Raw genomic sequence first — 20,682 nt, 5'->3', positions numbered from 1 at the left:
TTTTACAACCTTTTGTTCATACCATGTCAGCACACCATTAAACAGGCTCCACATGGACAGGCATGGAAAACCTAAACCTGAAACAGTCTCATGAGTTTAGCCAAGTAAAAGAGAAGAAAGACTATATGTGCAAAAGGGAGCACAGGGATTGCACCTGGCTCCGGGGGTTTCCCAAGTCACAGCTGGTAAAAACCATAACGCTGGATTAACAAGAGCATCTGCAGATAGAAAGAGCGAGCACAAACCGCACAATGGGGACACGATTTGAGGTGAAATCAGGACAGAAAAAAAAGGACGTAATGAGTAAATATGTATATGTATATATATATGCTCCTAAATTAAGCAGACTGGTATTATAATGACTTGAAATCCCAGATCTTATTTTAAAAAAACACCAACATACACACACACATCTAATAAATGTAAATGACATACACTGATTATGGCAAAGAACCGATGTATTCTATACTGCGTTTATGTGATATTCTTGGTGAATTTCTGTGTGCATGGCAGGCCATCTGCTATTGTGAGTGGCCAGTGTATGTTGACCGAACACGTGCAACAAATCATCAAGAGCTGGTGAAAATCTCTAGAGAGCCAGGAGGCCCCGGCTCAGCGGTCCATCCCTTCACACATACCCACACACACACACACTGACACACACATGTGCATGCATATGTATGAAAATACATGCACACAGATATTCTGTTAATCTTTAGAGTGGCTCAAGCACACACAGAATGCAACTTAACATAAAAAATAAATAAATAAATAAATAAAAAGCACATCCATATGCATTCCCTGTCTTTGATCCCGTGCTCAAATCTCTACACATGCACAAACAGAATTGCAATCACCCACGCTCCCACTCCCTCACGTGTGCTCCACTGCTCTACTTTCAGTCTGTTAGAACTGGAGAACAGAGGGCTCATTGGGCCAAAAGACTTGATCACACATGGAGGAGGGGCAAACGTTATAGGTGTGCATCAAGAACTTGGACAAAAATGAACACACAGTAACACACAGTCATGCAAAGAACACAGCGTCCACTTTCAGTGACGCAAAAACACACAAGCAGGCAAGCATGCACATGCACAAAGCTGCAGCTTGGGATGCACGGGCACTTCTGAAATGCATATACAAACACCACGCATGTGTGCACACGTGTAAAAAAGATGGCGGAGAAAGGGACTCATGAGGGTTGTGAGACAAACACAGACATACAAGCAGTGACTTACTTAATATATACTTTAACTATCAACATTAATCCATTTTTTTAAATATACTGAGTCATGGTGAGTCGTTGATCACCACAGCTTTGAATTTTACTTCCCAAACCTTTACAGACCTGCAGAGTCCAAAATAATTAGCATCAGGTGAGAGTGAGAGCTGAAAGGACAGAAGAGAGCGATATTATGTGAGGTGAAGATGCTGCATGAAGTGAAAAGCAGTTAAAAATTCTTAGAAGCCAAGCTCAAAATTCATTAACCCCCTCTGTAGTCATAACTTATTTAAAGGTGAACACACAGGAACGATAAACCTAAGTTTAGATTCACTGTAATTTCTTATTTGTTGTGAATAAACACTCAAGATACAAGCACAACAGAAATCACATATAAAAATGACTTTGTAGGACTGATATTTACATTTATGCTAAAATCTGAGTTTCCAAAGTCAGTTCATGCACTTCATTCTGGTCTGTTTTTAAGCTTTGCCTTTCACACAAATACAGGAGGGTATACACAAAGTGTGAAAGAGACAAAGAGTAAAGTGGATTGGTGTAATCCACTTTACTCTGGCACAAAAGGTTCAAACTGAAATGAAAACATGTCGACATCGAAACACATGCACTGAAAGACGCACGCACACAATGAGCATTCAGCATTATTTATGCACATAAAACTGAGGAATAAAGCTCCTGTGTGTCTGTGTGTGTTGTATGTGCGCTCTAACACGAATGTTCCTTTGGGGTTGTTTTCCCGGCAGCCGTCCAAGCTTCCTGGTAATGGAGCTGGGGAGAACTGTCCACAGCGGGAGCCAGAAACAACCAATCAATGTCAATGAACATCTCTCTCTCTCTCTCTCTCTCTCTCTCTCTCTGCATTAAGCCAGCTTATGATGATGTCATGACAGCAGCCTGTCTGCCATAATGAGCACACAGCAAGGTTTTCCACCACATTAAACCAGTAGAAGAAAATTGTCTATTTGGCTAAAATATGCAGATTTTAGAAAGGAAGGTATGAAAGAAGCAACCTTAGGGTCCTCCTCAAACTCCTCAAACATCGGTTCCTACAAACTGGTGAGGTTCAGAGCAGAAATGAACACACATCATTGAAAGGAAAGGTTTACAAGATGGTAGCGAGACCTGCTATGATGTATGGTTTGGAGACGGCAGCACTGACACAAAGACGGGAGGCTGAGCTGGAGCTGAAGACGCTAAGATTTTCACTGAGGGTGACAAGAATGGACAAGATTAGAAATGAGAGGGACAGCTCAGGTTGAGTGGTTAGAAAGGAAGGTTGAGTTTGGACATGGGAGGAGCAGGGACAGTTGACTCAGGATGTTGACGATGGAGCTACCAAACAGGAGGAAAACAGGAAGACCTCAGAGGTTCATGGATTTAGTGACAGAAGAAACACAGAGGACTACTGTGTTATTAGCTGTGGCGACACCTAAAGGGAGCAGCCAGAGAAGATTTTAAAGTTAATTTTAACAAGCTTTCTACACTCCATGTGACTTGCTAAGCAAGCGTGCTCGCAGTAGCTGATAGCTTAGCACTCCAAATTTTCATCTAAATGTTGTCACTTTAATCTGGAACAAAGGATTGAGATGGGCACAGTACTAATCCTCGAGCTACCATTGGTTTGATCACAAAACCAATGGTAGCTCTACCATACATACAGTCCATGAGGATAAGTATACGCGTATTCTAAAAAAAGCAAATTTGCATGACTTACTACATTGTTTTGTAAATGACACATTAGGTTACTTAACTACTTTCTGGAGCCGCCTAAGTAAAGTTTAAACTAAATATCATGTAATAAAAATGAACTTTGGCCTACAGTCCTATACATTGACCTAACAAAAAGCACTCTGAAGATCACAAACCTCCCACATAGCAGCTCACTCTCTGTGCATTATTTCCTTTTAACTGAATATTAGTGGATATTGTAATCATTAATTTTTGTTCTTTGTTCTTTTTAAACTTACTTTATGAAGTTTGTAGTGCAGTAAAAATCAGATTGCAGATGTTTGATTTTTTTTTTTTAAGATAATCTTATCATCAAACATTTCCTGTAAATCAATTTATGTAATGAGGCTAATGGCAATTGTTTGCTTAGTAACTGTAATTTGATTACTATTTAACAGGTCATTTAGTTGTTTCCCATGTAGGTTCATGTTTCTTAGAACTCTCCTTCCCAGTGTACAGTGTGAACCATCAGTGCTGTCACACTGGCTAAGTGCAATGAAAAATGCAGGAATCTACTAGATTATGTAAGATTACCAAGAAGAAAAGGAGGCGTCTCATGTCAGTTTAAGAGAGAGACTTGTAGACGGACTAAGGAGGATTAGAAACAAGCTGAAAAAAAGCAGATGAGAAGTGCTACACGTATTTATAAAATTATTAATTGCATACTAAAACAATTGGGTCTACAGATGTGAGATACACCACATCCGACTGTGTGAGATGAGCTGAATAAAGTTGTCATTAACTCTTGCCATACACCTACGCACCGCATAATGCAGCACAACAATGAAAAAGCTCTGACCATATCACTCACACTTCTTTGACTGATGGAAGAGACTGTGAAGATGCCGAGGCCAGAAAGAGCTAACAACAAATGCTCAGTTAAGACTTGTGTTGCGGTCTAGGTAATTATAACACAGTAAACCACCATACTGGATACTACATTTCTGAAATGACTGGAATTTTCCATAACACTTACTGTCATAAGCGAGGGCCCACACTAGTCTTTGAAGGACACATTTCTGTTATAACTGTTAACTTACATCTGTGACAGCTTCAATACCAGGCAGACTGAGCATGCAACACATGCACAGTATACATCGAAACATGTAGAATCGTTAGAATCGTTGTCCAAAATATATCCATTTGAAACATTTAGCATTCGTTTTTATTGTGCAAATGTTGTAATTTTTTTTAAAATGAAAGTATAAAGTACTCACTATGAAGGTGTATTAGGGCAGCATTAAGAATAAAATATATTATTGTTCATTTTGAGAATAAAGTCAAAATTTCAAAGTTTGTGGCGGAACAGCAACGTCCATGTTGGCCACTTTAAAGATGGCGAGTGAACATGGCGCCTTCCACAAACCGGTGCCTGCTCCTGCATATTCTTACGTTTATGAAAATACATCACTTTTTACACATTAATCAATGTATACTTATGAGGACAACCTTCTTTTTCCATTAAATTACCTAAAAAATTACTTATGATACCATTAACCCTTTAAGACCTACCATAGAACCAAGTCCGCCAGAGCTTATATTATATTTTTACATGCTGTAGTGCCATTTTTGGCAGCATTTCAAGTTGATATACATCAATACAACCAGTATAGCCCAAATTTTAATGTCTGCATTAAATGCATAGTAATTACATAAATTGCAAAAAAGTGCAATAAACTACAAAAAATTAGAATTTTTTTTTGTTTTTTTAACATATATTTCTAGTTAGAGAAATTTAAGAGGCTTATCCCTCAAACTGTAAATACAAAAAAGTTGCACAAAATAATTTCCCACCAAAGGAAATTTATTTTAAGTGTCTTCACAGTTTTATTTTTGAAATACACCAATTTTTATATACTGCAGGAAAAACGAAAATAAATATTATAATGCAAATTTGCAAAAAAACCAGCAGCATATACATCAAAATAAACTATTTCCAGCAGTGCAATTTGAGTCCTAAGCATCCCAGAAACGACACAGAAAGTCATAAAGTCAAACATAACTTTTAAAAACTCCAGTATAGGCTCATAAGGCCCTGATGGTAAAATGACGTCACTTCTGGTTTGGGCAGGACATGGCGGACATGCGATAGTTCGCGCTGATGGACGTAGGAAGTGTTACTAACAGCTGATCGGATCGGCAAAGCATGTTTCTGGAATATTATGTTTTTGTTGCTGCAAGTGCTTTTGCAGGAAACTGTGACTTAGGACAAGCTGATGGCATAAGATAAGTACAACTCCTCCGGTTTCATATGCAAAAACAATTATTGCGCTAGCTTATGTGGTTGCAGTGCTACCGGGATTTAAAAATAGTTATGCAAAACGGAGCGTGCCCGCTCCAACCGGCTATAAAGGGTTAAGTGTAAATGATTCATTTTGAACATATATAATTAGACATCAAATACAAACCTATCCATACTTAAGATGACTGGTTAAACCTGTAAACTGAAATCAACCACAAGCTAAAACACTTTGGTTAAATCTCTTGCACTATTGTGTGCAATTCTGTGCAGAATTAACAAACTCATGAATTACCAAATTTTCAGCTGCACTTGAGTAAACTTCTGGACATTGCATAATCTCCGCTTCAGTGCCTTGAGCAAACAAACTGCATTTAAGACAGCTACAAAACAGATGTCTTAAAGTAAACTTGCCTCACTGATTGAAACCAAGGACTAGTCTTTACCTCTTTAAACAGGACTAAAGGTTAGCAATTAAAAGTGTTAGTCTGAGATGATATCTAATGAAAGAGTCTCCATAGCAACAGCTAGAGTGATTCACAGAGCGTGTCAGCTTGTGAAATAAATTTCACACTTCAGTGAACTGCAGCTTCTACTGTGTTTGTGTGTCACCATGATGGCAATAAAAATAAAACTCTATTGTTATTACGTGTATTGTGTCATGGCTTTATATACAGTACGTGTGTCCTACATCGGATAACTGTGTGGGAAAGTGTTGCTGACTGGGATTTCTGGTGGAACTGATTTCACAGATTTCTCCAAGGCTTAAGGCTTCTTATGCATCGTTATTTTCAATTTCACATAAAATAATTAATATTGCATGAAAAGGGCAGGTTTCAGCTTTGATTTGAGAAATTGTTTATTAATATACTAATATGCATTTTAAACTCATTTCTTTTGACATGCAGTGTTTCTTCTGTCACCTTTGACTATTCAGCTGCACAGAGAAAGAGTGATTCTCATGTCAACTAAATATTTTTGCATGTCATTTGCAGTAATGTAGTGTTTGTGCTGTTTTTTGTTACGGCCTTTGGATAATGGGCAGTTATTTTTGATAGGTTCTTTTTTTAACATCCAAACTAAACCTTGGCTTTTAATGTTCCCTTTACCTGAGGTATCTCAAACAGTGTTAAACTCCAAGATTATCTTTAATTGTGATCAGCTGACAATCCCAAATGGGCAGCATGGTGATACAGTGGTGAGCAATACAGTTCTTAGCTTGGACCTTTTCGTTGGGGTTTCCTCCCATAGTCCACAGACAAGTGTGTGAGATTAACTTGACATTAGGTACTTATGTGACCATGAAAGGTTGACGGAGTCTCCACCTTAGCCTCATGACACACGGGCAGCCTGTCAGCTAAGATAAACTGCCTATAACCCGTTACTCTGGCTGGATGAGTCGTTAGGAACATTAATGGATGGATGGCCAATTTCTAACGTGAAGAGTTGATCTCTGATTTTGGTAAAAGAGTCAAATTCTACATGTACCAGTAGAAGAGTTATATATTTTAATGTTAAAATGTAACTGGACATTCAATTACAGAATATTAATGTATTTAATCTCTCTGCAAGGCTTTCAGGTATTTTTTGACCTTCAGGGATTCTTTTTGTTGCATAAAGCTTTTTGAAACCATTTTAATGTAACCTCCACTAATCTTCTAACAGGATATGCACTGACTTAAAAACACAAAAACAAAACATAAAAACTATTTGGGACAAATTTTCCATGAAAATCCAAAGGATGTGATCTTCATGCTCACCAACATGCACTTGCAGCCAAACCTCTTCTTTGTTTTCCTTTAACGCCAACAACAATGGGCCCACTATACTCACACTGCACTTCAAAACTGACATCAAATCCCCTGGTGCAAGCTACAGTACGCTTTCATGTTTTTGGCTTATAACGTCACACAGGGTGCTGTTGCTGCCCCCACAGCCAAGTCAATTACATGAGCGTACGATCATGTCAGTTTTTACTGCCATTTTAATGATAATTGCAGAGAAGTTCAGAGATTCAGAGATCATATAGACTGAAAAGACGAGGCTTTCTGGAAAGAACTTCGAAAGAAATATATGATAGTTTTGCTTCTGGTGATGTGGAAGTTTTATCTAAGTGGCGACATCTTTTATTTACGAGAATAGCGAGTACTCATCCCTGGTATGAACAGTACAGAGCTGTTGAGATGCCACTGTTTGCATGAAACAACCAATACAGCGAGTGTAATGGACCTCTAAGCAGAACTAAATAGCACTGCTTAGAAATTGAGTGCATTAATTACTAAAAATATGAAGTCATGCACATGCTTTAAACAGGACTTTCTCAGTGTCAACACTGAGTAAGAAGCAGAATTGGCTAACCAGCTATTTACTACGATGAGTAGCTAAAAATTTATCTAAGCTGGCCAGTGAGCTAACAGCGCCAAACTTACTCCTCTCACCCCTGACTGGTCACGGCAGATGGCCACTCCTCCCTGAGCCTCCTTCTCACTGAGTTTTCTTCCTGTTAAAAAGGAGTTTTTCCTTCCTACTGTCGCCAAAGCTCTTGCCCGAAGGAGGTCCCATTTTTATTTGTATTACTGTAGGGTCTTTAAATTACAATATAAAGCACAATGAGGCAACTTTTGCTGTGATTTCGTAGATAAAATGTAAATAAAACTGAATTTAATAACTCCGTGTCGCACAGTCTTGTGTCTGGCTTATCAATGTTTCGCCAGGGCTAGGTCTCACGCAAAGTGCAAGCACACACACGACGAGGCTGATGGCTGTCCATGACCAGTTTTCTGGATGTTACACAGAAACTATTGAAATAATTAACAAAATATGCACTTTGCCTCAACTTTTGTACACTCAGCCTTGTGTTTATACGATCTGTTCTCATACTGATGAGAAATAACAGTCCGCTGGTGTAAAGTGACATGATTCACCAATTTTCTCTGGTATATTTCTTTATTTTTTAACTCAACACGATTAATCTTTGGGAATCTCTTTCAAAGCAGGCTTTAGATTAAAGTGTTCTGCACTGTTCTTCCTCCCCTCCCCTCAGCTTCTCCCTCTCCTTTGCTACCTTCTTCTCATCCGTCTCACACTGGCGCACTGCTCATTAGCTTTCTGTCAGTCTTGGTTTCTGTCTCCCACTCCTTCTCTTTTTCTCCCTCTCTCAATTCCTTTCTCCTCTGCTGTCATCCACTCCCCCCACCCTCCCCACCACCAATTCTTCTTTTCTTCTGTGATTTCAACAAAAGTTTCTTCAGGGATCTCCTTCATTTTCATCACTCTCTCCTATGCTCACCATTTTCTCACCTTCCCTCTTTTCTTTCTCACCTTTCTTTCTCGCTCGCGTCTCCCTCCGTCTGTCCCCTTTTTCCGCTTTGTGAAAATGCTTTCTGTAAGAATTGAAAGTAGGCTCTGAAGCCGCCACCCACATTCCTGCTAAACACACGCTCACACATAAACAAGAATCGTGACTGTCTGTGCCCATAAAAGCCAGAGTGAGACGGCAAACGTACACTAGTGCTGAAGACAAAAACACTGCTGTGTACTTGTGATCACAGAGAAGTTCATAAAGATACATGTAAACCAACATGAAGCAGAGGGATAGCCACGAGCATGAGGCAGCTGAGAAAAATTAAAGGAGAAAGGGTGCTTGGGAACTTGAGCTTCTTATTGAAATGGCTTTTAAACAGGCGTCTTCATGAGTTCAGCTTCACTCCTCTAGAAGGGAATTCAAATCCTCCCATCTGTCCACCAATCACACTCACTGATCCTTCTTTAATACTTCCTTCTGTTAGAGGAAAACGCCCAAGTCACCGTCCCTACAAACTGGGCCCACAGACAGCACTGTCTATATCCTTGTTTACTTCACAAGTCAGGGTTGTCCTCGGTTAAGCTTTAAGCATTAAAAATTGGGATAACTTGAAAAAACTGACATTTAAATACTTCTAATCTAATAACATTTCTTCTTGGTGTATCATTTAAAGCACTTCACTCACTTGTTGCTGTAACTATTAGGATGGATGATTAGGAGAAAAACTTCAAGTTCAAATGAATTCATTTAAGCACATATTGTAACTCGGGCTGCAAGTAATCACATAACACAACATGGCAAAGCTCTCGAATGTTTGGCTACTTTTGGAGTTGTTGAATTGTTTTACAGTAGAGCATCACTGATGCAAACGGCACTGTACGACAAAGCTGAGATGAAACTGACATCACAGCCGCTTTTACAAGCCGCCATTACTGGATGCTGTGCACCTCTCGAGTTTTGTAAACCCGGTGTGCCGCGCCGTTGGAACAGAGTGGAAGACACGATTGTTCAACTGTGTTGGTTTCTACAGCTATTTTAATGATATGTCAGGGGAAAAAGCAATTTCTTTGCTTCTGGTTTTGACGCTTTCACCTTTTGTACCAGTGCAATGTGGAGGCATTGTCTGAGCAGCTGCAGCTATCGTTCAGGAGGTATAACAGCGAGCATGAAGGGTTGTGGCTGTGTGATGAGGTCACCTGCGTCCATGTTGTCTCACTTAGTTTTTTAATATTCACACCTACAGACAGTAATATAGTTCATTCTGAGTCACTCTTGAGTTTACATTTAATCTTAGATATTTGATTTATGTCCAGTAAAATAATCATAGTTTACAAAACGTAAATCTACATGACTTTAATGTCGGTCAAAATAGTTATCGTTTATTGTTGCTTAATTCAAATCAGCAGCCTACGTATGACCCTGATATTAACTGCAAATATTAATGGTAATAGTCACCGGAAAAGCTTCATACTACTTTCATTTATAAATTGTTGATTTGTGTGTAATTTTAAGGTTTTGCACAAGAAAATGCAAATGTTTCAAATCTGCATTAACATCACTTTTACTTAGTGCTCTCAAGCTGCTTCCATTAAAATGAGTCACACTCTGTGACCTTTTCCACTGTAACATTTACTGTAATTATAGGCTGTGTGTTAGACGTAAGACTCTATACACCTGTCATTTTAACATTAATAATGAATTATACCTTACTTAGCCGTTCTTCAAATGCTCAGTAAGTACATCATGAGTAATTCTTCCCCATTCAGAAATCACAAGTTTCCTACTTCAGTTAATAGTGGAGCTCTCTTGTCTTAATATGCGAAGGTCAAGCACAGCAAATGACCAAAACATTGTCATTGTCACATTGACACAGTGGCAGTTAGTGCTTAGGCGAGCAGCTGAAGGGCACTCAGCTTCTTGCCACTACGCTGATGGGCTGTGGAGTGGAAATGTAAAGTGCCACTAATTTCACTGTCAGAAAGTCATTTACAAATAAACCGTACTGCTGCTCGCCGTAAAACAGCTCTCAAACCATCATAGGTGTGTAGCGACACTAGTGGCCTGCAAAACAGGCAAAGGACAGCTCTGTAAAAACGGACAAATATACAGTTTAGACGTATTTACATTTGATTTTTTAACTTTGCCATGCATCAGCTACAAATGTCAACATTAATACTACTAATGATAATATTTTGACCTTAATTAACTTACAGAAAACATACATTGTTTCAAATTGATGATTTTTCTGAAACCATGATATTTCGAATGAATGAATGAATGAATGAATGAATGAATGCTGCTTCCTTGTCACAATTGATTACCACTGTGGGTAGCTCCATGTGTCTGATTTGGCAGTTTTAAACCAGGATGCCCTTCCTGACTTAACCTCAAAAGGGATTTGCGTCTCTGGTTTGAATTGCACCCATCAATAACCCATCAGCAGTAAAAGGCTGATGGGTTATTGTTTACAACTGTAAATAAATCTGTAAATTATCTGAAAAATCTGAGTATGTTGATGGTTTTCATTTACAGATCCTTGTTTTGTTCCTGTTATCATGTTTTCTAAAGTTTGAAAAAAACCTGCTGTAACTGAAAGCAAATTACCACGTGATGGTTGGACTGTACCATAAACTAGTGCTGCAGTGGTGAGTGGTAGTGAGTTCTCAGTAGGGCTGCCACAAACGATTATTTTGATAGTCGATTAGTCACCGATTATTTTTGCGATTAGTCGACTAATCAGATCATCATCCACTGGACGTAAAACTACAGCTTATTGCACCAGCAGCATCTGCTCTTATATAACTATCATTAGCTTACAGCTTTAAGCTTTTAAGGTGCTAACTAAAAATAAAGACAAGATGATAGTTTATTAAATTTTAATGAAATTTGTGGATTGTTTCGGTGAAGTTTAATAAACTCCTTGCTATCTAAACTATAACAGGACACTGGAGTATATTCTGGAGCATCTCACACTTCTGATAATCAGTTGTCTGCTTGACGTTTATTCAGCTGTGTAAAAACTATAACTTTAATCTCAGACAAACTGATTTACTTAGGAACAAATAAAATACTAAAAAAAAAAGCCAAACAATAACATTTTAAGTTATCTAAGTGACTCATATATATTTAACCTGAGTAGCGAAAGACGGCGGTGGGTTTGAAAACGATTTGCGGGGAGTCCGGTGTTCTCACGGCGCTAGTGAGCCTAGCCCCCGGCTCGCTAACGAGCTAGTGGGTAACAGACGTCTCCGAAAACGTCGGAGCGCTTTTGAAAATATGTGGTGTCCTGATAAACTGAGCAGATATTTGAGGTTTACACAGCTACATTCTCGCCTGAAAATATGTTAAACGTTTATTTTGTGACCCAGAAAGAATAATAAGAGTAACATTAAAACTAACCAGCTGCCGCCATTGTTGGAAACTGCGCTGGGCCGCGCTATGAATTCTGGGACACAGCTGCTTCTTCTTCTTCTTCGGGGTTTAACGGTAGCTGACATCCTTGTACATGCAGTGCTGCCATCTTCTGTTTCAGTCCGTTATTACACTCTTAAATCCTGCCACTTATTCCTGCGTCTTTTGTGATCTTACAAAGCTTCAAATGACGCGTCGACTATTAAATCAGTCGTCGACGATTTTGATAGTCGACGTAATCGTGACTAGTCGACAAATCGTGGCAGCCCTAGTTCTCAGTAGGCACCAGGTGGGAAAACAAATGTGCTTTCACAAAAACTCTCAGGTTCCCACAAACAGAAAGCAGAAACATTTTTGGTGAGTAATCCGACGTAACAAGAGAACCTCAACCCACAAAATATCGAACCTCTGGAAGGAAAAGTTTTTCAAAAATACCTCTGTGAGTGCTTGGTGAATGGAACAAGCAGTTTGAGATGAAACCTCCCAAGGCGTTTTCTCATTCACCATGATGGCATCCAGGGTGGCCTTCTCTAGTATGACATCAAAGGAGGAATCCGGGAAGGAGAGCTGACGCACGTCCATCTGATGCCATGTCATACCTGGGCAGTGACTGTACCTGGCGCTCATTGTCCTGATGCACACAGATGAATAATCTATGTTGGCAATAGTATGATAGCCAGCGCTGTACATGTCACCACTCATACTGCTGTTTCCGCAACCTGTGGAAGAGCAATAAAACAAAGTGAGCCAGTGCCAAGTGAAAAGTGCAAGACACATACAAGAGATGAAAGGTCAGGAGGGGAGAGATGATGGCACGGGGGAGAAGGGAACATAAAAGGATAAGTCTGAATCCGATGTTTCAAATGACCCATATATTTTTCAAGTTGCAGTTATACAATCACATGATCACTATAGCATGATGTAATTACATAAAGCCTTCCAGGGCACCGCACAAGAGACACACACAAAGTCTCTGTTTCATCAAACTTATTTAGTATGAAACCTCACACTTCAGGGCGGTCATGTAAATGTGCGTTCAGAGGGTGCAGCTTATGCTGAAGTGATGTCAGACTCATGAGATCATCGCCAGCTACAAGGTTTCAACTTTGTCACCAAGCACCACGTGCACGAAACCAGAGCATCCAAAGAAAGAGGACAAAAGAAATGTAAGGGTAACAAGATGAAAATAATCTGCTGAATGTAGATTCTCACCTTTTTGAATCATATGACTCAAATCATGCAGTCGGAGGAGGAGCAGTGGGTGGAGATGATAGGAAAGGAGGGAAAGAAAAGAGTAGGAGGAGGACTTGTGGGGGACATACACCATGTTGATGCACATGTTCTGTTTGCTGTAAAGCTGAAGATGTGTCAAGCATGATCATATTTTCTTGCACTTTTTAAAGCACGCATGAGCATGCATCTGTATTTAAGAGTTATCCGTCTGGGGAGGGAGGAAAGTGTGATAAAGTGCGGGGCTGTGATATCCAGCAGCATGTTGGCATCGACACCTCGGTTGCAAACGTGTGGCTGGCGCTTGTTATCACCTTACTGCTTCTACTAATTACCAGCCTGAAAAAACCCCATGTGTGTCTGAGTGTGTGTGCAAGTGTCTGCAGCCTCACACTAAAAACACATTTGCCATTTATTTCGGTGTGTATGTGTGCAGTACATGTGCAGATGTTGTATATTTGTAGCTGGAATTCATTTTCACACACTGACAGCCACAAACAACATGAAGACAGAAGATGTGAAACCCAAGGCAATAAAGTCAGAATTGAAATAGCAAGAATATTATACTGAATTACATTAAATCCCAGGAATGAAAGAAAATTCCTGCACCAAATAAAGTGCTAAACTCATATAAATCAGCAGTACCCAAACTTTTTCATCTCATGTCCCCCTCAGCGCTGTAAGATGGACTAAAAAATGATCAAATGTTTGGGTTTGGACAACTTTCAGCTTACTATGATTCAGTTGTGATTAGTTAAAAGTTTTAACAGAAGACTTGTCCTGCTGCTTAGTAATAAAGTCCACGCTCTTTCAATTTAGGTTTTGAATATCAGGATATAAGTAGGCCCTAAAATTAGGCAAATAAAATTTCAACACTACAAAATCACATGACATATTACATCATGGCATTATTTGTTTAACGCCGAAGCAATGGGTGAAAAAATAACTACATCAGTACTGCTTCCACAGGAATTAAGTGGGTACTTGGTTAATTGTCCATCAGCCTGTGAAAGCACCGGCTGCACTCAGGTAAGTGTTAACACAATGCCAAGGATGAAAGACGTCAGCAATAAACTTGGAGTAGCAACTGTTGCTGCCCATCAATATGGGAAGGGTTATAAAGTGAGAAACACTATTCGCAAGTGGGAAACATTCAAGACAGCTGCGAGTGTTCCCAGGAGAGGACGTCCCACCAAATTCGTCCCAAGGTCAGATCGTGAAATGTTCAGAGAAACTGAGAAAACAAAAGCTACATCTCACTCCGTGGAGCTCTCAGTTAGCATGTTAACGTTTGTAACAACACAATTAGAAAAAGACTGAACAAATATGGCTTGTTTGGAAGGGTCCCGGATAGAAAGCCTCTTCTGTCTAAAAAGAACAAGACAGGTTTACAAAGTTGGGTCTGAACAAAACCACAAGATTTCTGGAACAATGACCTTTGGACCAAAGTGGAGCACAAGCATTTCAGCACAAACGCCTAAAACCAAGTGGTGGAGGGGTGACAATTTGCAGCCACTGCACCTTGAAATCATTGAGTTGTTGCCCATAAAGACCTCTGTATACCAAAGTATTCTAGAGTCTAATGTGACGCTGTCTGTCTGACAGCTGGGACAGCTCAGTCAAAACTGGGTCATGCAACAGGAGCAAATCTACAACAGAATGGCAAAAAAAGAAAATAATCAGTGTTGTCAATATAATGGCCCAGTGAAAGTCCAGAAGCTTGTTCTTGCAAGGCTTGTTCTGTTTTAGTCAGTTTTCTCAGTACTAATAATAAATTCATTCTACCAGTTGAGCTATTCTTGCTGCCTGACTATTGCCTTAGTAGCCCTGAAGTACTTGCACCCCTGATTGGAAACTACTGCCAAAGACCTGACCTGTGATCAGTGTGCATTCACAGGGAAAGACGTGAGAGTGTGTGTTCCAGATATCAGAGAGCTGGAACCATGTAGTCCCTGATGGCTCTCCCCGAGAAGTTGGCTTCAGGACGAGGGAGGAAAATATGTCAACACCGCTGGTCAGAGTCAAATAGTTGAACACTTTCTTTATGGATGACTGGAATAAGAGAGGAGGTGCCAGAGTTGAATTACGCAGCCTCAACAGGTTATTTTAGATAAGTTTAATCTCCCTTTGCCTCTGCCAAGAGCAACAGGCAACAACTTTGGAAAACAGACTACATGAAGAAAAGCAACCTGATAAAAAAACATAGCCGGAGAAGGCACAAACAAAAGTGGCTTCAACATTTGGGAAACATTACGGCTAATTTCACAATAACTATGCAGTAAAAACAAAGCCTCGCTTCATGCCCGCATTTGGTGTTTTACTGAGTAGATCAAATCACTTCTGCTCACCCTCTCAAATCCTCAAGCAAGCCAGACATTGTTTCCAAAGGGGTCTCCCCAAAGGCAAAGCCGTGTGTGCATGTTTTCTTTTTCCATGCACTTGGCTCCAAAGATGGGGTGTCACATGACGGCTCATTCCTACGGGTTGTCACGACATTTATAGTTACCAGGCTGTCATCAAAGACACTACTTTCTTTTTGGGTCCGTGACATCAGCCGGTACCCCCTGCAACCTCCGACCTTTACACAAACACACAGACTCTTCGATCTGCCTGCAGACACACAGCCAAAGAAGAGAAATCTGACTGGATTACTGCCACTTTATTATATTCCGTGTGTAGGGAGGCTGTAAATAAACCATTTAAAGTTACGGGCTTGAACTAGAGTTCAGGCTGTTGGTTCTCATATTAATAAATGCAAATATTAAAAGAACACATTGCAGAACTTTATTTCACAAAACATCTCAAGTCCTTCTTACTGCAGAATCATTCATTAAAAAAAAAAAGTATGATGGCTCTCTTGATGTGGGTGGCAAGCCTGAAAATGTTAAGAAATAGTAGATTAGGATGTTGGTGGGGTTAGCGATTGCATGTACTATGTGTGTTTATGTGACAAAGGTTCATTTAGGACATCAGGCCAGTTTAGGTCAGTCTGCAGCCTGAAGTCTGTTTTTCCTCTGGCTGGAAGCGAGGCAGCTAAAACCTCCTGATAGCCAGAGAGTACATCCTAACTGGATTATTCAGAGTGGCGGGCTGGGAGACTAAAGTTAGAGGTGTCATTTCACCTCCTCCTGTGTGTGCATGTGTGTGATGGAAAATCTGAGTCCTCCCGCACTTAAAATGTTTCATGCCATTCCATCCAAAATACAAAAACAAACAGTGGCGTACAACAGTCATCTGTTTGCAACATATATAAACAGTTTGTTGCTTCAAGTGCATCCACTGTTTGCTTTTCTGCATCCATTTATAAACTGTAATCCAACACAAACAAGTTTGTGTGTGTGTGGTTTTTTTTTTAATAAGACAGGAAGTAAACGAGCTGCCAGCACTGAGAGAAATGTTGCCCAAACATGGAGGTGGTTCCTTCTATCAGACAACAATGGTATCAGGTCACCTGTTTGACTTCACAAAGCCTTTGATATTCAATAAACAACATAACACGCGACTTGGACAGCTGTGGAGATACACCACAGGAAAGGAAACCTCAGAGGTAATCCACTGGAATAACACTGAATTCCTCTGCTTGTACACAGTTGGCTTTCCAAAAATGAAAAAAGTGAAAAAAATGAAAAGTGAAAAAAGTGCCAGGAATAACATTTCTGAACCAGACTACAAGCATGATTAACACCTGGCAACAGTTCTGTTATTTTCCACAGGTTTCTACACAGGTGTGCACCTCATTTATCGCAAACCTGCACATAATGCTGTTACAGCAGAACGTGCACTGGTAAATCTAAACCTTGTTGATTACAAAAAGTCTCAAAAGAATTTTTTCCCAATGCAAATGCTGCAACAACATGGATTCAGACTCAAATTTAGAGCCTGTTTTAAAACAAAAATATATGGCTCTTTTATAATATATATATGTAATGTATATGTAACTTGTTTACAGGCAGTTGGGTATTTGACCTTTGAGCTTTAAGATTACTGCCATCCACAAAAACAGCATCTCTCCAGAGTCCATCTATGGTAAGGAGGGGTGGTGGGTGGGGAACCCCTGCAAGCGAGCCAGTGGTGTGAAATATCAAAGCTGCTATCTCTGAGGTGAGCCGAGCACAGCAGTGGAAACTCCATGATGTCAGAGGCATGCATACTATTCATTCATATCCCAGATTGGTTTGGACACATTAAGGCGACCGTGGCCAGTGCTGATAGAAGGTGATGTTCGCATGCGCTCGAGCAACAACACCGAGCTCCGCCGCCCCCGCACGCCCAGGCTGTGGGCTAGCCTGAGGTAAACTGAAACCACGGTGACACTTCACAAAGCTCAGCTGCAACTCAAAAGCAACATGTTATACGTTAGCCTAGTTTAATGAAACTCGAGAAATGGAAGCAGAGAAGAACTTTCCCTTAGGTAGTCAACTGTAAATTTAACAATTGTGCGCATAATTGGTGATTAACTTTCACTGAGCGGTCGCATCGGGTCACGAGAAGCCGGCACGTGTGTGTGGGTTTCTGTGTGCACTGAAACACTAATGAACTTGGACAGTCACATGGGACCTTGTTTTAACCAATTATCTCTTGTTATCTTCCCTATAGCCCAAGTTAGCACCTACTCTTATCTCTTCACTGATGCATGACTGCTTAGGCCAATATGATGAAGCATTTTTACACAAACTCAAACACAAATATGTGGAGAGATTAATCTTTTATTTCTGTAGCTTTTATAGAGTTTTTAGGTAGCTGCAGATGACACAAGACCAAAGATTTTTTAGTGCCCTTAAGACAGCTTCAACAGCTTTCTAAAATATAATGTCTACAAGTCCTTCAAAAAGTTAAAAGTATATATTCTAAGAGTAGTAGTATTAAAGATAAAAGTGTGAAGTGCATAAAGTTTTATAGAGGCTGGTCTGTCCTGTGTACTGTAGTGTGCTTGGTGCAAAGATCCAGTGTGGGGGCTCCCTTAAATCTACAGTTCCTGACAGAGGAGTGCAAAGAGAGGTGGTGCCCAGAAAGACTTGGGTTGTATTTCAGTTATCTTCTGTGCTAACCACAACCCTGGGAGTGACTGGTATTATTTGTGGGTAAGTAGTGAGATCTGTGGTCAAATCTCTGCATCCTCTCGAGTGAAAAACACCTCTTTCCTCAAATCTCCAATAGATCAGGGATTTCCCTGCCACCTGACAGATTTATACAGCACCTAAATGTTTTTGTGAAACTACCCTAAAGGCTCTCTATTAGGGTTGGGCAATTAGACGAATATATCGACTATCGCCGAAAGGCTAAGCCCATGGGCGATCGTTTTTGCAAGGGCGATTTATTTATTTATTTGCTCATGAGTAAGATTGCTAATAACGATGGTGCTAATAGAAACACTCAACAGAAAATAATAATAATAATAGCGCTGTTTTAACAGCACCCTCTTTCATCTGCGAGCAAAGGCACCCTCCTCAGAGTGCGCCCAAATGCTTGTTGATGGAGCTGCAGAAGCTGGTGATAGCCTAGCATACTCAGCCAGATGGTGGACACGTACGTGCTCATGCAAGTTAGTCGTGTTTGAGTACTTTGCTCGCACTATACGTCTACACAAGCGGCACACCACTTTGGTTACATCCTTTGGTTTACCTCTTTCATCTAGTTTAAAGCCAAAGAAATCCCAAATTGGCGACTTCATTGGTTTTTTTTAGTGCTGTCAGCGTTAATGCGCCGTCATCACGACTAACGCGATTAACAATTAACCCATCTGAAGCGCAGACTGACTCAAAATCCCTGAAATGGCTCGGTCAATGCATTTCGGGCAGTTTGTACCAAGTTTGTTCATTCTGCGCTCCAGATGGATTGAGCGTGGTAAAAATTGTAATCGCATTAATTGTGATGACCGCGTTAACGCTGACAGCCCTAATTTTTTTTTTTTGGGGGGGGGGGGGGGGGGGGGGGAGGGTTTTTTTTGGGGGGGGGGAGTAGTTCGTTCATGTTTGGACTTCTTCTGTGTTGTAAACGTGCAAATCAGTCTGTGCATGATTACATTGCTCTGCCCATCAAAAAGTCTGCGCATGCACGCACATATCGTCCATTGTTGATTATTGGCTGTACAAATAATACTGAATTGAACTGAACTGAATGAATATATCTATTTTTACAGAAGAAATGAAACACATAAAAACACAGTTATGGTCTCTTTAGCCAATTTCTTCTTTCATAATATCTGTCCAGGACTACAGTTATTATACGCACCTTCCTTACCAATCTAGCTAGCTTATAACTTGGTACTCTACCTTCTTATTTAGATACGATCACTTCAGGCTTTAAAACACCAAGATGGTACCAGTCCAAATGTCAAAATCAAGGCACAAAAATGTAGCCCACAAAATAGGTGATGTCATGATGGATGTGGCTGTAAAGTCGTCCATCTACTAACCATGAAGGTTGGTGGCTTGATTCCATGGGCAAGATGCTGAAACACAAATTTCTCCAGCTCTGTCGATCAGTTTGAGTTTGAGTGTGTGTGATAGTTGGAAAGCGCTTAAAGGCATAGAATAAAGTGCTGTATGTGTGAATGGGTGAATGTGCCCTGCAGTTAAAATGTGCTTTGTGTGCTCAGTTAGAGCACAAAAGCGGCCTCACTGAGCACCGGTCCATTTATATTTTACTGACAGGTAAGAGGACAGTTGCCAACAGCATCAGATTGTTAAAGCTTGTTCAGCTGCAATTCGAGACAGTATGAGACTGGAGAAGATTAACAGCGGAAACAGGTGAAATAAAGGTGGACAGAATTTCAGCCAACAATAGATGAGGACACTGGGGACATGTGGAGTAATAAAATTAAAGGATAGGCAGCGATAAAAGAGACGTCTGAAAAACAGGTCACAATAAAAAGGAAAACATGAAAGAGCAACAGAACAGAAACGTGGCAGGAAAAAGGGAAGAAGAGGGGGTTGAGAAAATGGATAAAGCAAGATGTTAAAGAAAGTGTGAGATGAAGGCGGGAGGATGAGCAAAGGAGAGAAAACAACAACTGGGTGAACTAACCAGGCTCGTCTCAGTATGTCAAACTAAGTACAAACCCAGTGTTCTTACGATCACACAGCCAAATAAGTCATCAGGTGGAAATCTGAAAACAGTTGTGTGGTTCAGCGTGTGTGTGTTGCATTTGGCATCTCTGACACCATCTCTGCAGCAACCCCAGATTTAGATATTCTTCACTGAAATTACTTTTTTTCCAAGCAGTTTCAGATGCTTCAGAAAAGTTGCATCAGCAGCCAGATAAAATTCTCTCAAAAGCTCGGCTCTTCCGGCAAGTTCTCCTCACGAGTGTCTTCTTCGCTCCACTCACAAAAGCAACTTCAGTTATGTAACCGGGCATACAAGATAATTAGCGACTGAATAATTAAGTGTGTGCCCGTGATAGTGTGACTGTTTGATGGAGTGTGAGTGCGCGTGTGTGCATGGCTGCATGTGTCTATGTGCCTGTGTGTATGAGTGATGGAGGACTTTTGGAAGGACTCCACTGTATGAATCTGCCTCTCTGTT

General features: G+C 40.3%; 1 protein-coding gene across 1 annotated transcript in view; it reads right to left on the bottom strand.

The window, feature by feature from the left end:
- The window catches only part of ece2a (endothelin converting enzyme 2a), a 105,947-nt gene that overhangs the window by 39,687 nt on the left and 45,578 nt on the right, over nucleotides 1-20,682 (bottom strand). The window contains exon 3 of the mRNA XM_085378285.1: nucleotides 12,361-12,644. Coding sequence (XP_085234411.1) covers nucleotides 12,361-12,644 — 284 coding nt within the window. The remainder of the gene's footprint in view (nucleotides 1-12,360; nucleotides 12,645-20,682) is intronic.

The sequence above is a fragment of the Diplotaxodon limnothrissa genome, linkage group LG18, assembly GCF_057381915.1.
Source record: "Diplotaxodon limnothrissa isolate DT_005_m linkage group LG18, D_limnothrissa_male_GT1.1, whole genome shotgun sequence".
Classification (NCBI taxonomy): domain Eukaryota; kingdom Metazoa; phylum Chordata; class Actinopteri; order Cichliformes; family Cichlidae; genus Diplotaxodon; species Diplotaxodon limnothrissa.
This window is presented reverse-complemented; position numbering and strand designations above follow the sequence as displayed.